This window comes from Vulpes vulpes, chromosome 5, assembly GCF_048418805.1.
Source record: "Vulpes vulpes isolate BD-2025 chromosome 5, VulVul3, whole genome shotgun sequence".
NCBI classification, from domain to species: Eukaryota; Metazoa; Chordata; class Mammalia; order Carnivora; family Canidae; genus Vulpes; species Vulpes vulpes.
This window is the reverse complement of record NC_132784.1, coordinates 105,564,239-105,580,207: the sequence shown is the minus strand read 5'-3', so window position 1 is coordinate 105,580,207 and position 15,969 is coordinate 105,564,239. Positions and strand designations below refer to the sequence as shown.

The 15,969-nt window shown below is 36.6% G+C and overlaps 1 protein-coding gene across 1 annotated transcript; it reads left to right on the top strand.

Moving 5' to 3' along the window:
• Window positions 1–6,130: 6,130 nt before the first annotated feature.
• On the top strand, window positions 6,131–6,453 carry LOC112914529 (ribosomal biogenesis factor-like). Its single transcript, XM_072757388.1, has one exon. It carries the CDS (start codon window positions 6,138–6,140, stop codon window positions 6,438–6,440), a length of 303 nt encoding a protein of 100 aa, XP_072613489.1. The 5' UTR covers window positions 6,131–6,137; the 3' UTR covers window positions 6,441–6,453.
• Window positions 6,454–15,969: the final 9,516 nt, after the last annotated feature.

Here is a 15,969-nt window from a genome sequence, read left to right as displayed (position 1 = left end):
GGGATGCAATCAGCCTTTGTATAGAACTGGCCCTTTCCTCAAAGTGTTGGCTCCCAACTCCTCTCCCAAGCTGGGTAAAACCAGGCTCCATTTGGGAGTGTGGTTGTCTTGAGGATAGTTCTAACTTCTTCAATCTCCCGTTACTCCACAGGAGAACAGACTCTCTTCTATTCACAAAGAGCTTCAGGGAAGTCATACGACAGGGGGGTAAAAAGACAACTTTTAGGGATCCCTGGGTGGCGCAGCGGTTTGGCGCCTGCCTTTGACCCAGGGCGCGATCCTTGAGACCCGGGATCGAATCCCACGTCGGGCTCCCGGTGCATGGAGCCTGCTTCTCCCTCTGCCTCTCTCTCTCTCTCTGTGACTATCATAAATAAATAAAAATTAAAAAAAAAAGACAACTTTTAAAAATATACCATCATGCTATATTAAGAATTTCATTTTTTTATAGCTTTTCTATCATGATTAATTGTGGTCCAATTTCAAAATCCTTGGCCAAAGAGTCATTATATCTTTTTCTTGACTACTGTGAGGTCATCTTTCCTAATGGTGGTTGAGAGGACCACCTTTCCCTGTGGATACTTATTCTTACTAGCATTTGCCCACATCTGGTGTCACCACAAATGGATTTCAGCAGGGGGACCTTAGGTAGAACACAGCAAAATAAATATATTAAGATGAAAGACAAAAATATAACATGGATCATTTGATTGTAAGTAGAGGGAACTTGCTGGAAAAGATAAAGTACCAGTGAATGAATTATTTTTTATGTATAAAGGTGAGTCTGAATGCATGTAAATGGCAATTACATTTGTTGTCTTTTATATATTATGCTGGTTATGGTATCATCCAAAGATAGAGTGTGGCTGAAAATCTCCAGGTGTAACTCACTACTCTTTCTACACTCTGTGCTAGACCCTTGGATTTGATCCTGTGACGACTACTCAAAAAAGCATTCGTTATTAGACACTGTTTCTTGGAATCAGGACACTTTTACACACACACACACACACACACACACACGGAGAAGAAGTATGCTTATTACTGATATCTACCAAGTTAACATATTTTAGAAGCTAAGTATTATGGTTGAATATGAAAGAGAGAAAAAAAATCCACCCTCTATCCTCAAAAATCCTCCTGTGAGGAGGCTGGATCTGCACCCCTGAGACAATGAGTGATTACTTAACTCAGGATAAGAGGGACTGGGACAACCACTTGTTAAGCCAAGACAGGTGACTTAGAAATACACATTGTCTCATTCAATCCTACCATAAACTTGGGAGACATATTTTTGTTTTTATTTTACAGAAACAAAAATGGAAGCTTAGGTGGCTAATTCCTGTGGCAAAGATGACTCAATTGGTAGGTGAAGGATTTGAGATTTAAATCCAGGTCTGTTTTGACAAATAACCTCCTGGTGTTTCCTGGAACCAACACCTATGCCCCCTGGAGACTCCATTTCTTGCTGTTAACCTTGGGAAAAAGAGCTATTGTACAGTAAGTGTCAAGATATGAGCTCTAGCTGCATGACTTTTGGGAATCCTTTAAACGTTCCTATAGCCTACTTTTATCATTTATAAAATGTAGACAATATTTTCCTGTTTATCTTCCAGGCTTATTAAGCAAATGAAATAAAGGCTAGAGACTAGAAAGTGTTTTATGATACATAGAGCAGGAAATAATCTTAGAAACTAGTCCAATGCTTATGAGTTTACTGATGAAGAAATGGAGATTTAAATTAATTAACTAAAATAAAATAATAAACTCTAAGGGTTACCGAGTCCTTTTAACATCTAGAGTACTGCTTTTCAGTCCATGCAAATATGGCATTGTGCAGTGGAGAATGCTGCTATTAATTTTGTTACGGATGTTGCCTTTATTACTGATTCTTGATTCCTAACCAATTCCAAGAGATTGTGTATAGCAAATATCAGTTCTATATGTAGATTACTCTTTGCCATTTGATAATAATGTAGCTAATATATTAAACTTTGAGTTTAGGCTAAGAGTTTAGACTAACTAGATGTTGATGAGTATTAGCAAATAAATGCACCAGTTTCCTTGAGATACCTTGATGAAGTCCTTCATAACCCAAGGGTATAGTTCAAAGAGTAGGGTTTAGTAACATCTTTCACAGGTGTGACCTTAACTGAGCAAACTAAATACACAATTGTGAGAAATTCTATATACTGAATTGCCCAGAAATAAAATGGTAATAATAATAAATAATGCCAAATAATAATATTTGTGTACTGCATTTTCACAAAAAAACTCATTTCATTTATTTCCTATTCATGTTTTCAAAATATGCTGTCATAGTCAAACATGTCCTAGGTCTAGGAACACAAAGATGAATATCACAGTCTGTTCTCTCAGAGCTTACAGTCTATTGCTCATGTATAGAAACTTTTGGTTTACAGAGCCATTTGAGACTCAGAGGTTCTATGAAAAAAAATTACATTCATGTACATAGAATTTTGCTGTGACTCTAGTCCATTGGTCAAAACCCCTTCCCTCGGCAAAACCAAGTTTGGTGGTTCTAGGGATTATGGACCTCCGAACTGTAAATAGACTAGGTATTATGACTATTAATATTTTATAGAAGAATAAAGTTCACAAATGTTAAGAAGCTCATTTGGGGGCATATAGTGATAAGTGGTGAAGCTAGATAAGAATCCCAGTGACTATATTTTTATTTAAATTATAAAAGTAGAGTGTGCTCGTGGTATAAAAAAATACATGTATCAAAACAAATAGTTCAGAAGTATGCAAAATGGAAAATGCTAGTTTTCAGTTCTGACTCCACTATTGAAATAGCCACTTCCACATCTAACTCACTTACAGAGAGCCAAGTTTTAAACCCGATCTTTGTAAGTCTGAATTTTAAACCAGATTGTATTGCTTGTTTGCAGAAATGTAGCTCCATATTTATTAAAGTATTTTAGTTGCATGTGACAAGAAGCAAATCTTTCTGGCTTGTCAAGAACAAGATTAACCTGATAGGACAGCATCTGTTATAGAACCTAAGAAGCAAATGAACTCTAGGTATGAGCATTGCCATTAATGAGACTCATTCCAAACAACACAGTCTGTATCTGTTAGCTCCAATGGTGGCATTCTTGGGAAAGGACTTGCAATTACTCTAAAGCTCACTCTGGACCAACCAATTCTGTTCATGATGGGAACACATTGTCCAAAACATGGAGCTTTGTGTTTCAACCAGGGATCAGTGGAGGGTATGGGATAAGGGAGGCAGTTCCAGATGAAGGAGGCTTGACTGATTCAAATAACATGTGTCCACTACCTTGTACGGTGCAGCAAGTACAAGGCTAGCTTAGCACTGTCATCCCAATCAAGGGGGATGGTGATTTTAATCTTCTCAATTTTAACACCTTGTTTTAATATCTGATGCAAAATTTGGTGTTCATTTCTTATTTGCATAATAAGCTCTTACGCATGCCAGTGAAGTGGTCTAAAAATGACGAGGGATTCTAATTAGCTACTAGAGAAATGACCACCAAAAATTTCCCCTCTTTAAGGTCAATATTCCTCAGAAGTCAACAAATATGCTGATGACATATTTCACCTGTTTGCTCCTGATTTTCTCATAAATAAATGTCACCTCTGTAATGGTAAAAATAGTTTTGTTTGTTCTCTTTGTGACTATATGTAAGCCTCAAAAAATCAGAAAAATAAGCATGAAGTTCATGAAAATAATTATTATGAAAGAGCTCAGTGCAGTACATTTCAATAAAAATTAACCTGTTGGATATTTTTAAGAATGAGTTAATGACATTTGACAAAAGAAGCTTTGGCACTAAAATTGTATTTGAGGATGTCAAAAAAATATTTCACTTTGTCCTTAGCTATTCAGGTCCTTGGACATGATCACAAGGCTTAAAGAAAACAATGAAGTAGCTAAAAATACTTAGATGAGAAAATTAGATTGGAAAAATCTAAGCTAGAAATTGCTATAGAAAACACTCTACATATTACTTTTGGAAAAGGAGTATAGCACAGTGGTTAAGAGCACATGCTTTCTGGAGGAAAGGTAAATGGTTCAAATTCTGGTTCTGCTCCTATTAGCTGTGTGACCCTGACAAATTATGTAATTACAGGCTGTTAGCTGTCTCACAGTTTGTGTGTACGTAAACAGAGATGATGGTAACAGTATGTCCTTTATAGGGCTGTTGTAAGGATTAAATAATACCTTAAATAATTAAATGATATATACATATATTATTTATGTTTATGTAATAAATAATAGAAATACAAGTGTCTGGAATTAGTGGTGGTAGTAGTTGATTTGACCTATTTCATTTTCATTCATTTACCAAAATGATTTGCATTCCATATTTTTGTGTTGGGTTTTAAAAATTGTTTTCACTAAAATTTGGTTTTGTTTAGAGATCATAGGTGGCCCAGAACTTGACACTTTCATATAACATGATTCACAATATTAAGATATAAAGTAATTCTGTAGATGTTCCAGTTCAGTACTGATTAAACTGAAGTTCCCTGACTGTGGCTGGCTCTTCAGTTTTGAGTGTGGCTCTTGGGTTAGCAATTATAAACAAATTATATGGACATTGTGATTAAGGCACATCATATAATTTGAAAGACCTAGACTACTAAAAATATATTTCAGCTTAGAATTTGGAAAATTACATTAAAAATAACCATAATAAAAATTATGTCCTATTTTCTAATATGCTTTTCCTATGATAGAGAGCCAAGCTTTAAATTTGAAAATGTCTTCAGCACTTGAGATAAACTCTCCTAAATTGCATTGTGAAAAAATTCTATACTTATTTAAGAATTACTATAATTTTAAAAATTAAAAGTTAAAATTTAAATTACATTTTCAAATTTTAAAAATTCTAAATTTTTATTTTGAAGGCTTTTTTGAAATCTTAAACTTTCTTATAAGTAAATATACTCTATTTGTATGTTCTATTACCATGCATTATTTAGATATTGACATGGAATTATAAACATTATATCTTAGTCACTTTCCAATTCTGGTGCCAAATTTATTTAGGTTGTTTATTCTAAAATTTCTTATGGGTTGAAAATAAACAAGTTCTTGGAAAATTTGTACCAAAATGGTTTCATTTTATATGACTAACAAATACAACTGAGTCTTTGAAATTAGAAAAAAATGCATCAGATGAGGAACTTCATATTTTTTCAAGCAAAGAGTGATAAATGCATGTTAATAGTGACTTGAAAACCCACCTTCATATACCTCCTACACATCTGAATGAAAATACAGCCAGAATGAAATGAGAATTCAAGATTTTCAATTATATTATTTGAGAATTATAAAGAAATTCTCCTGGATAATTTCAAAAGAAGTAGTGAAGAGAAGAGGATGTACAAATCATATACTTAAGTAAAGTTAGACAAGAAGGGGAAAAATCATCCCCCAATTCATGAGGAAGAGAATTGGAACCAGAATTTTACATAAAGTTTTGGAAAGTGTTCCTTCATAAATTGCCTACCATCTGTCCACTAGAAGGCACGTTGAGAAATTAGATTGATAAATATAAATTAATTTTTACATAGCTTGAAAGGGTTCATAATATTTTGCAAGTATTGTGTAGCTAGATATACTATTGCATAATACCATTAAAACATTACAAGCCACCAAACAAGTTGAGAGAAAACTATAAAACATTTGAGATTTTTTGAATAAAAGAATAATGGCAAGTAATAATGAACATATTCTTTAGATGACAGAAAGAAAACATATGTCAATATATCTCTGTAAAATGTACATTTTCTTCTAAATTTCATTAACATCTACAGAGAAGCCAACGATATTTCACAATTTTTTATTTTCATTGATATTATCATTTAGAATCTCATGTTCCAGAAGCATTCAAACATTCATACAAATGATATAGTAAAGACAACTTTGGAGGTATTTACCATGTTCAATTCTTCCTCCACAACCCACACATACATACATGGACTCCTAAAATAATTTTTATTCCGTAAGACTATGTTTCCATCCATAGCTGTTTAGAATAGGAATCCCGTTGGTTCTGAGCCATTCTAGACACACTCTCTCCTTAAATTTTGAATCTGGGGCTTGGATCATGAGCTGCTGCACGAGGATATTGAAGACAATGGCCAAGAACAAACTAAGAGGACAGAAGTCCAGGAGTGTATTTCATATAGCCAGCCAAAAAAACTTTAAGTCTAAAAACAAAGCAAAACCAGTTACCACTAATCTTAACAAGATAAACATTGTGAATGATGAAAAAGTTAACAGAGTGAAAAAAGCTTTTGTAGATATACCAAAGGAACTTGCAAATTTCTCAAAAGGCCTTTCCCTTGAACCTCTGCAGAAACAGCTGATTCCTCAGCAGTGTCATGAAAATGAACCAGTTAATGTTGATGAAGCAACAAGATTAATGGCTCAGTTGTAATACACTGGAGATACATCAAATATCCCCCAAAAGACCAATAAATTGAATGTTTTATACAAAAAAAAAAAAAGAGATTTTGAATCTGGGATAAAGAGTACTAGACTCTGCCAGCTCTTTAAACTGAGAGCACATAAACCCTAGAGCTGTGGGGTAACATACTATACCTTACACTTTGGAGAGGCAGAGTAATAAGTCTATAGAGAAATATGATTGAAGCACAAGGACGAAGAGAAGCAAAAACAGACACTGAGAGAGAAAGAGAGTCTAAGACAGGGCTTGCTGTGATTCCTGTTACTTATTACTTTTCCTGCCCTTTCTCAGGCTCAACTCCCTGTATTTGGAATCTGTGAGAAACACTGCATTCTTACAATATTTTCTTCTCTTATTGCATGGTCTTGTCAGGAGACTACTGTCCATATGAGGAAACACTGCATTTTTTTTTTTCACTCAGCAAATATTTCCTGAATGCTTACTATGCCCAGAGGACTGTGTTTTGTACAGAGTGTGAACAAAAGAACAAGGTAGACATGATGTAGAACTAATCATCGGACAGAAATTAATGATGATGATTAGTAGAAGATGTATAACACTCGCTGTGGACATAATGAAACACCTGACCTGGTCTGAAGATATGGGGGAAGCATTCCATGAGAAAGTGATGTTTAGGCTGAAGCCGATGAGTGAAAAGTATGGAACTAACAGGCTTCACCTGTGTATAAATGAGAAGCCAATCAACCTTGCTTCCCAATAGTAAATACCAAATACTGCCGGAAAGAAAGCCTATTACACTGTTTAATATTTTAAGGCCTATTAAGCTGTTTAAATTTTCACAGGTAATTTGTACAATTTGAAGAACAAAGAAAGAAAACCAAATATGGAAATATCATTTAAAACGAAAGTGAAGAGCATTTGACATATCTCCCACCTTCTCACCCAGTGATTCATTATTCTAAGCATCCAAAAATTTCTTCCAAACCCAGAGGTTAAAGTAACATGTAAGGTGTTTAAGACAACTTAGTTAGTAAAAACAGATTGACCTCGGCACAGGTATTATCTCCCTATGTTGGATAAAAGGAAATTAGAGAAACCTGAAGCTTGCCTCATGGGATATAGAGTAAGAATTAAGTAGATTTTGTCTTTAGGGGAACTGGCTTCAACCTGATTAATCAGCTAATCAAACGTCTTTGTTTAATTTTAGTTTCCTTATCAACTTAAAAAAAAAAACTTTTCAGAAGACACCATCTGTGTAAACACAGCAGTTATAGGTAAGAGGAGACAGTTTCCTCTTTGTTCAGGAGTCTTTGCTTAAATTTTTTCTTTTTAATTATGGCTCAGCTAAAGGACATAAACACATAATATTTTAACACAAAAGACATATTTTTAAATGCTAGATAAGTATTATAATTAGTTAGGTAAGTGCAGACAGAGAGAATGTCAGGCAGGAATAGCTGAGTGAAGGTCCCAAGGCAGGGAGGAATGTGAAAGGTTGTTATATTTGGACAGAGGAACATGAGGGGGAGGGTGAGAAAAGAAGTCGGAGAGATAAGCAGAGGCCAGATTATGCAGGGTTTTGAGGCCATAATAAGACTTTGGAAAATTTATCATAAAAGCCATCAAAAGGTTTAAGGCAGAGAAATGATACAATCAGATATGCATTTTAAGACAACAGATTAGATGGAGGAGATATAAAAGTTTTTGTTAGAAAGTGCTTGCATTAGTGTGTATGGCTTGGACTCAGCTAGTCGCGATGGTTAAAACAGACAAAGGGGGAATGGATTTGAAAGAGATTTAAGAGGTAGAATTTATTGGTTTGGTGGTTAATGTGTCCCACGAAAATTCATAAAGGATGGTAATATTTGTAGGTTGTACCATTTGCTTTGATTGGAAACACTGGAGAGGGAGCAGGTTTAGGTCAAATTCGCTTTTGTTCATATTGAGCCTGAAGCTCTTGTGAGACATTTAAAAGGAGAGGTCAAGTAAGCAGGTCTGGAAATCAAAAAAGATATCTATGTACAATCTTTAAGTGTAATGCTTATTGATACATAGGTGATACTTGTAGGAACGGATATAATAGAGGTTCTTATGATTACACAAAGTCAGAGGAGAGGAGGCCTGAAATTGAGTCTCAATGTTAAATAGAGTTCCAAGTTTTAAGAGTCCAGTTTAGAAGGAATCTAATAAAGGATCCCCAAAAGAAATAACCAAAGAATGGGAAAGGATCCAGTAGGAGAGTCCTGATTGTATGTCCAAAAATACTTCGGGAAACAAATTTTCAAATAATCCCTGAGAACTTCGGAGGAATCTCAAATTTCTCTTTCAACTACAGGGAAATACATTGATTGTGACAAATCAGCCACCAGTCATCCACACAGCTAACTTTGGGGAAGATTTGTGCTAGAACACAGCCCTGCTTTCTCTCAGTGGAGAGCTCTTTCTTCTCTACAATAATGTGAGAGCCACTCTTTAGTGGTTCTACTCAAAATTCTGTCAGAGTCAGTGCAAGGGGTAACACTTTGGAAGGATGGAAATGCCAAATGCCAATAGGCAGAGAAGGTAGGGTTCAGAATTCCCAACTTATGTTTTAGCTGTGAAAGTGTATCCAAAAGGCACTGCAATCTTCCTATTGTTGTCCAACAGAAATGGAAGATTATTTCAGGAACAGAGTTCAGGAAACCCTATGCCTGGAGTCCACCTGGCCACTAGAGGGCTCCAACCACACAGGTGATTGTTTTAGAATGCCCAGGGCTTAGAACAGTGTGTTCAAAGGCTATCTGTGAAACTAATGTATTTTTGTACATTTCAGTCATACAATAGAGTTAGTGTTAGAAACACTGACCGAGAAAAAAATAGATGAAGTGATTATATTTCCCTCTGCTTGGAGGTCTTTTCCCAACTGCATATAATTTACACAGGTTGGCAACCTACAGAATTCTTTGTTAGCAAATTATAGTGTACAATTACTTCTTAACTCTGTTTGTCTTTGTTTCTTTACTCTCTTGTTCCTGTGAACAATTTCATCTTTCCTTCTTCATGAAGTCTGCAAAGAGAGAAGAGAAATGAAACTGACACAGAGTATGGGAAATTCTACTCTTTTCTGACCCTGTCCTACTGGTCTACCATGAACACTTTCCCAAATGCCTCTTAATAAATATAACCATTATGTAAAGTTATTTTCAGAGTCCCAAAAGCAAGATATGTTGTCATCATGCATTGTCCCCAAATTCCTCAAAGATAAGCCAACCACGTCAGACTATACTAGATTTGGAACTCGTCTATTGTAGGCTTTTGAATAGTTTTTTGAATGTCCTTGGGGCAAACTTGGGTGTGGGGCTGGAGGAATTGCAAGAAGCAGCCCTTTCCATTCCATCTCTTGACTGGACCTACTAGCCTGTCATCCTGGGATTACTAAGCATTGAAGTCCAATTCTGGCTGTGTATTATTTTTTTGCTCTGAGAAAGGTGGGTTCTCTAGGCATAGAAGTAAGAATTTTTTCTGCTTTCTTTTCAAAATGAATTGGTTCTACTTTGGAGAAAGTCCCCAGCAGACCTCTAGAGGGTGTATTCAGTATCAGCTCACAGCTTTGTTGACCCTTTTCTGTTCAGGGAATTGCACAGAAAAGCAATTACAGCATTCAAGGTGACAGCCAGGAATATGGACTGGACAATGCAGGATAAGTGGGATCTCATTGCACTTGTTGTATCACCAGCAGTATGTGGGTGTAGAGAGTTACTATGTAGTCTCTTTCTTCATCTCCTAGTGATGAAACAGAATCATGATAGTTAAATCAGAATGTGATCTAGTTTCTGGATAGCTATACATATTCCATTCTGATGGATTTCTCCTTATTTTATCAATGCCAGGTCACTCAGAAGTATAATTTAAGACTTCCATATATGTCATTTTTGTATATATTTTATGGTACAAAAATTAAACGAAAAATACAAATGAATATATTGTAGGGTGTGAACTGATTCATTTTATTAAGCTCCTAACTAAATGTGGTATTAGCCTATATTTGAAGCCATTTAAAACATTAACAAAATGAATTTTAAATAATTTTTTGACCAAAAATCATACCAGGCAGCTAACTTGATTTGTGGATTTAACTTTGTACATTTTGCCTTTATCAATTGACATCACTTTTGAAATAAACTAGAATATATAATCAGAGGAATAAAATATCTTCCCTTAAAAGCCCTTGCTGAGATGCCTCCCAAATGCTTCTTGATTGTCAATAGAAGCATTATTCACACAGTCTGAGGAGCCCCAAGGAGAAGAATATTTTGGGTAATCAAAATTGCAGGTGGATATCCTTTACTAATTACAGAGCACAGAATTTTTAAAATTGCCAAGAGCATCATGTCGTAATTTTTTTTCTCTCTTAAAAATTTTGCCATTGGAATAATGGCACTCTAAGGAAGATTTGTCTGTGCTTTCCCATCCGTTTTACTTTCTTCTACCTTTTCCATAAATTAATCACAAATAAGTTCTGGAGTCAATGGGAAGGACAAAGTTTAGATGTTTCCATTTATAACTCTGGTCTCATTTCTTCATAGAGCTTTTGTTAGTTTTCAAGTGAAATTTGTTTGTGTAAGATGCATAGGCTGTGAAGGAGAGGGAAACCGTACAGAAGAAGAAAGGAAAGTTGTCAGGGAAGAGGAGATTGTGGTAAAATACCAACCCAAGTAGCCTTTCTACTTGAAGAAAATGCTATAGTTCTAACAGAAAACGCATCACATGTAAACAGGAATGACATCATAAATCATTTCTCTTCTCTTCTTACTAATATCCAAAGCCACAGGGTCTGTCTGCTGCTGTATCTCTTCTAAATCAAACTCATGTGGAACATTCCACTGGCTTACTGTGCCAAAGAGTCAGAGAGAATCTGACAATAAATACACATTGATTTGGTCAGCAGAATATAAGCTACCACAAAAATTGGTTGGGCAGTAATAAACTCTGGAGTTGCACCATTTATAATTCTTTGTGTTTCTATTAAATATTATGTATGGGTCCTTAAGTTAGTTTCAATTCAATGTTACGGTGAACTACTGAATGCATAGATCTGTTTGCCATGTGGGTTAAAGCCACCTGTTGAGTATTAGGGAATGTAATCAAGTGATTTGCCAAGAACTCCATCAGAGATGTGTCCTGTGCATTTTTCTGAGTTGAGAACATCACCTAAATAAAGCAGATCAACCTATAGTAGTATGTACAGTAATGCACCTGACCTGAGCAACACAATGACAAGTCCCCAAAATTAAAGTGACAGTTGCATTTCTCATTTATCATAATTCCAAATACAATTTCTTACATTCTACTTTCAGGACTTTGAAACCGCAGCTCAAACTACCCATGGATTTGATTCTTGTCATATTTCAGAACTCAAAGGGCTGACCTGAGTTTTGGGTAGAGTATAAAGTGAAAAGTATATATCCTTTAAAGACAGGTGAATACACTTTAGTGGGAATAATTTGTAATTCAAAATTTTCCAAGATTAGAAAGCAATAGTATGACAGTCGAGATTGAGACTCTGTTCATAGGGGCCAAGGACTATTGTGTGGCTGTTTAATTTAGTCAACAGTACAGATGGTCTTTTGAGATACAAAGTTTAAGAAACATATGTGATTTACTATTTTTGTTTTTTTTTTTACCAATGTTTTCACAATACTATCATCTAGATGCAGCATGTGATCTGGACAGCAAAAATATTGCACAGAATTAAGCATTTTTGTACAATGTTTGTTTAGAGTTGGCTACATTATAAAAAAATCTGTTTCTTGGGGGAACATGTCTTCTATTTCTCTGACGTGCAGCTGGGTGTAAACATCTAGTTACATAATCATGTTTTAAAAATGGAATTTAGTTGCATATACAGTTTTATGTATGACTGGTTATTTAAGCATTATGTGGAGTGAAGTGGTTAGTAGTTTTAAGTACATATTTTCTTGTTTTTACAGAAGGCAACTTGATACAGTCTGAAATGAGGGAGAGCTTTCTGTCACCACAAGCCTTAGCCCCCATCATGAGGAGTGGCCATCCACTCTGAGGGGTCTTGCAGCAAGCTTTGGCTCTCCAGCTCCTTTCCTGAATCTTGCCTTCCCTTTGAAGGGAATACATGTCAAGTAAAGTTAGATTCTCTATCCAGCTAAGACAACCTTCTGCAAAATTGTGAAGCAGGTCATCTGCCTTGAGATTACCTACCTACTTTCCAGTGCCTGCCTCTTCTATTCATCAATACCAACTCAACAACACGCTCCTCTCTCGTGTGCCACTATAGCATAGTTAGGAAAGGTGATTCAAAAATCCATTCCTAGCCAAGATGGTGGAAGCTAGATCTGTTTACCATGACCCGGGGGGAAGAAGAGCATTTGGAAGAGAGCCGTCCAAGAAATGGATTCATAAAGACCATGTGCCTTCTTATACTAAACTCCTAATGTACTATATTGTCTTCTCTCCCAGTGGGTTATGAGCTTACCACTGGCCCATGTTTAGTCTTTTTGTCATTTCTAGTATCCACAAGATGAAAAGTGGGGTTCCATTAATATTTAAATTGATGAATGAATGAATGAATGAATGTTCTCTACACCAATTTCAGACAGAATTATTCTTAGTCCTCCTCAAATACCTTCATAAAGGTATCCTCTTACTTCATGTCTTGCATCCACTCCTCACCATCACCGCAGCATGAGTGCTCTACACAATCCATGTCACTAAGTCACCCAAAACCCACTTTGGCTATTTTCCTGGCCCGGGAAAGAATATGTCAGGAATGTGAAAAGGATGTTTTCTATTTTGTCTTCACTCGGAGTTTTTATCTTAGTTTCCTTTTGGATAGGAAATAGAGACTGTACATGAGTGTACATAACAGCCAAAAAAATGTTGTGAAGGAAACAAGCTGATATATTTGTGAGCTTCATGTCTAAATCTTTTTTCAGCTTACTACTCATTTTTTTAATTTGAATTCTGTTTTTTGCCACATAGAGCAAAGGTTGGCAAATTATGGTCATTGAGCCAAATACGACCTGGTCTGTTTTGCCAATAAAGTTTTATTGGAACACAGCCACTCCCATTTGTTTTCTCCCTATAGTAGCAAAGCTGGGTAGTTTTGATGGAGATCCTATCTATATGCTTTCGAAACCCAAAATATTTACTATTTGGCCCTTTAAAAGAAATGTTTGCCAAACTCAATGTATAGTAAACACAGTGTCAAATGCCACATAAAATATAAGAATATTGATTTTTCATTTCTTTGATCTTTTCAAGGAAGATTTCACACTGAAGTGTAATGCTTGTTGAGTGAAGGCCCAGGCAGCCTATGATCAAGTCCTAGTTCCATTTCTTGTAATCTTTTTGACCTCACACAGACATCATGGGGATATCTGCTCAGACCTCTTCCAAGAGAACCTGCTACAAGGGGGGCATAGTTGGCTGGTAGCCTCCAGGATACTGCATCTTTGTATCTAGCATGAAGCTGGTGCCGAGGGCACACTTCCCTCATGTTGCTCCCAGACAATAACTGTACACGACAAGGTTAATGGTTCCTGACCTAGGAATTTTCCAGGGAGCATGTTTACTTGGGGCACCCCACCCCATTGGCCTGGCAGAAATTTTCAGGTCTATGCTGTAGTTTGAGTTCTTCCTACTTGGTCCTGCCAAGTCTTCCTACTTGGTCCTATCTAGCCCACCTCATGAGCTGAAGATTCTCCATGCCTGCTTCTTCTCTTTTCTTGTTATTTTTCACAAGCATTTCCACAATAAATTTCTTGCACATCTAAACTTATCTCAGTTTTTGCTTCTTGGAGAACTCAAACTGAAACATGACTCCTCTGGGCTTTGACTTCCTCATTGATAAAGGAAGGCCAGGAGTACCTGGAGAACTCAGGTGATTAAGCATTTGACTCTTGATTTTGGCTCAGGTCATGATGTCAGGATAATGGGGTCAAGCCTCATGTTGGGCTCCACCCTGGGCATGGAGCCTGCTTGAGATTCTCTTTCTCTCTTCCCATGCCCCTCCCCCTGCTCTCTCTCTCTCTTAAAAAAAAAAAAAAAGAAAAGAAAGCTAAAAATGATAACTATATGACAGAATTTTTATTAAGATTAAGTAAATAATGCAGACAACATTTTTGGCAGAATTTTGGTGCAGTTCTTGGCACCTCCCCCCACACACACCTACTGCCATGGGCTTTGGGAGGGCCACCAGCCAGTTACTGCCTGTCCAGCCCCTCCTTCCCTCTTTTTCATCATGCAGTGACTGATCTCTGAATCTTGAGAACATGGACATTCTTTCTACTCTTCCAAACTCATTTTAAAATTAACAATGAGTCTTTTCAGTGAGCATAGCACTTCAACACAACTGACATGCATGAAATGTTTTCTGGCTTATATGGTACACATGTCCATTAATCTAGTCTCAGATGCTTATGTGTCTAAACAAACAATAAATAGGAATGGAATTCAAAGAGGTTTCTCATCCCACCCACCATGTATATGTATGTGGCGGGTGAGGTGAGAAGCAGTAAAATTAACAACACAGAGGGTGGAGTAGTTTAGGAACAAAAATGCAGTCCTGTCCCAGAACTCCTGACAGTAAACTTTGATGACACATTTCCTGAGACCCATCAGAGGCACTCCCGAGCCTACCAAGGACAACCTTAAGCTTATAGTTTCAAACCGTGAAATCACATGCCCCCTTTACAGTTAATCACAGCAAAAAATGCTTGAAGCCTTGCCAAAGGGTGTTCGAATATTCCAGGCAAGTGAACAGACAGTTTGCTTTTCTCTACGCTGGGATAGTGATCATCTGGTGTGAGGTGGGGAAGCAGCCAGTCCCAGGAGTCTCTGCCCTCCCCCACATTCCCTCCCTCATACCCAGGTTGGAATATAACCCAAGGGTTATGCCTTGCTACCCTACCCTTTGCCTAAGGCAACTCAACAATCAAGTTGGGGCAGTAACATTGTTGAGAATTATTTAAAAATCTGAAGAATAGAGACTTAGAAGTTAAAGGAAGTCATCAAAATGTCCCTCATGACATTTTTTTTTTTTTTTTTTTTTGTAGAAGAACTTATGTTATAGCCAGGCTTAAAGTATAGAACAGACATACAAGCTATATAATACATACTATATAAACTGGGATATTAAAATAAAATGCATTCTATGTTGCTAGCTGGCCTCCAAGCAAAAATGGAAATGGTTGGAATTAAGAATTTGTATTTCCCCTCAACAGGTCAATATTTAATGGTAGACCTCTTTTTTGGTAAAGGTGCTTCACTGGTCATTGATTTGTCAGAACTGCTTATTACATTTGTTTAAAATTCAAAAACTCTTTTAGAGTTTTGATTTAAAACAGATTATCCAGCTCTACCTCCCTCAGGACCCCCTTAGCCCTTATAACCCTCTGGGTCTCAGTTGGCTGAAAGGCCCTTGCATATACTCGTAAATATTCTGACTCCACCCTCTCATCTCTCACATGCCCTCTGTGAGTTCCAGGAGCAGCAATAGGCTTCCTCAAATGTGCCAGGCATCATT

Coding starts and splice junctions, on each gene's coding strand:
- LOC112914529 (XM_072757388.1), top strand. CDS start 6,138: ATGGCCAAGAACAAACTAAGAGGACAGAAGTCCAGGAGTGTATTTCAT.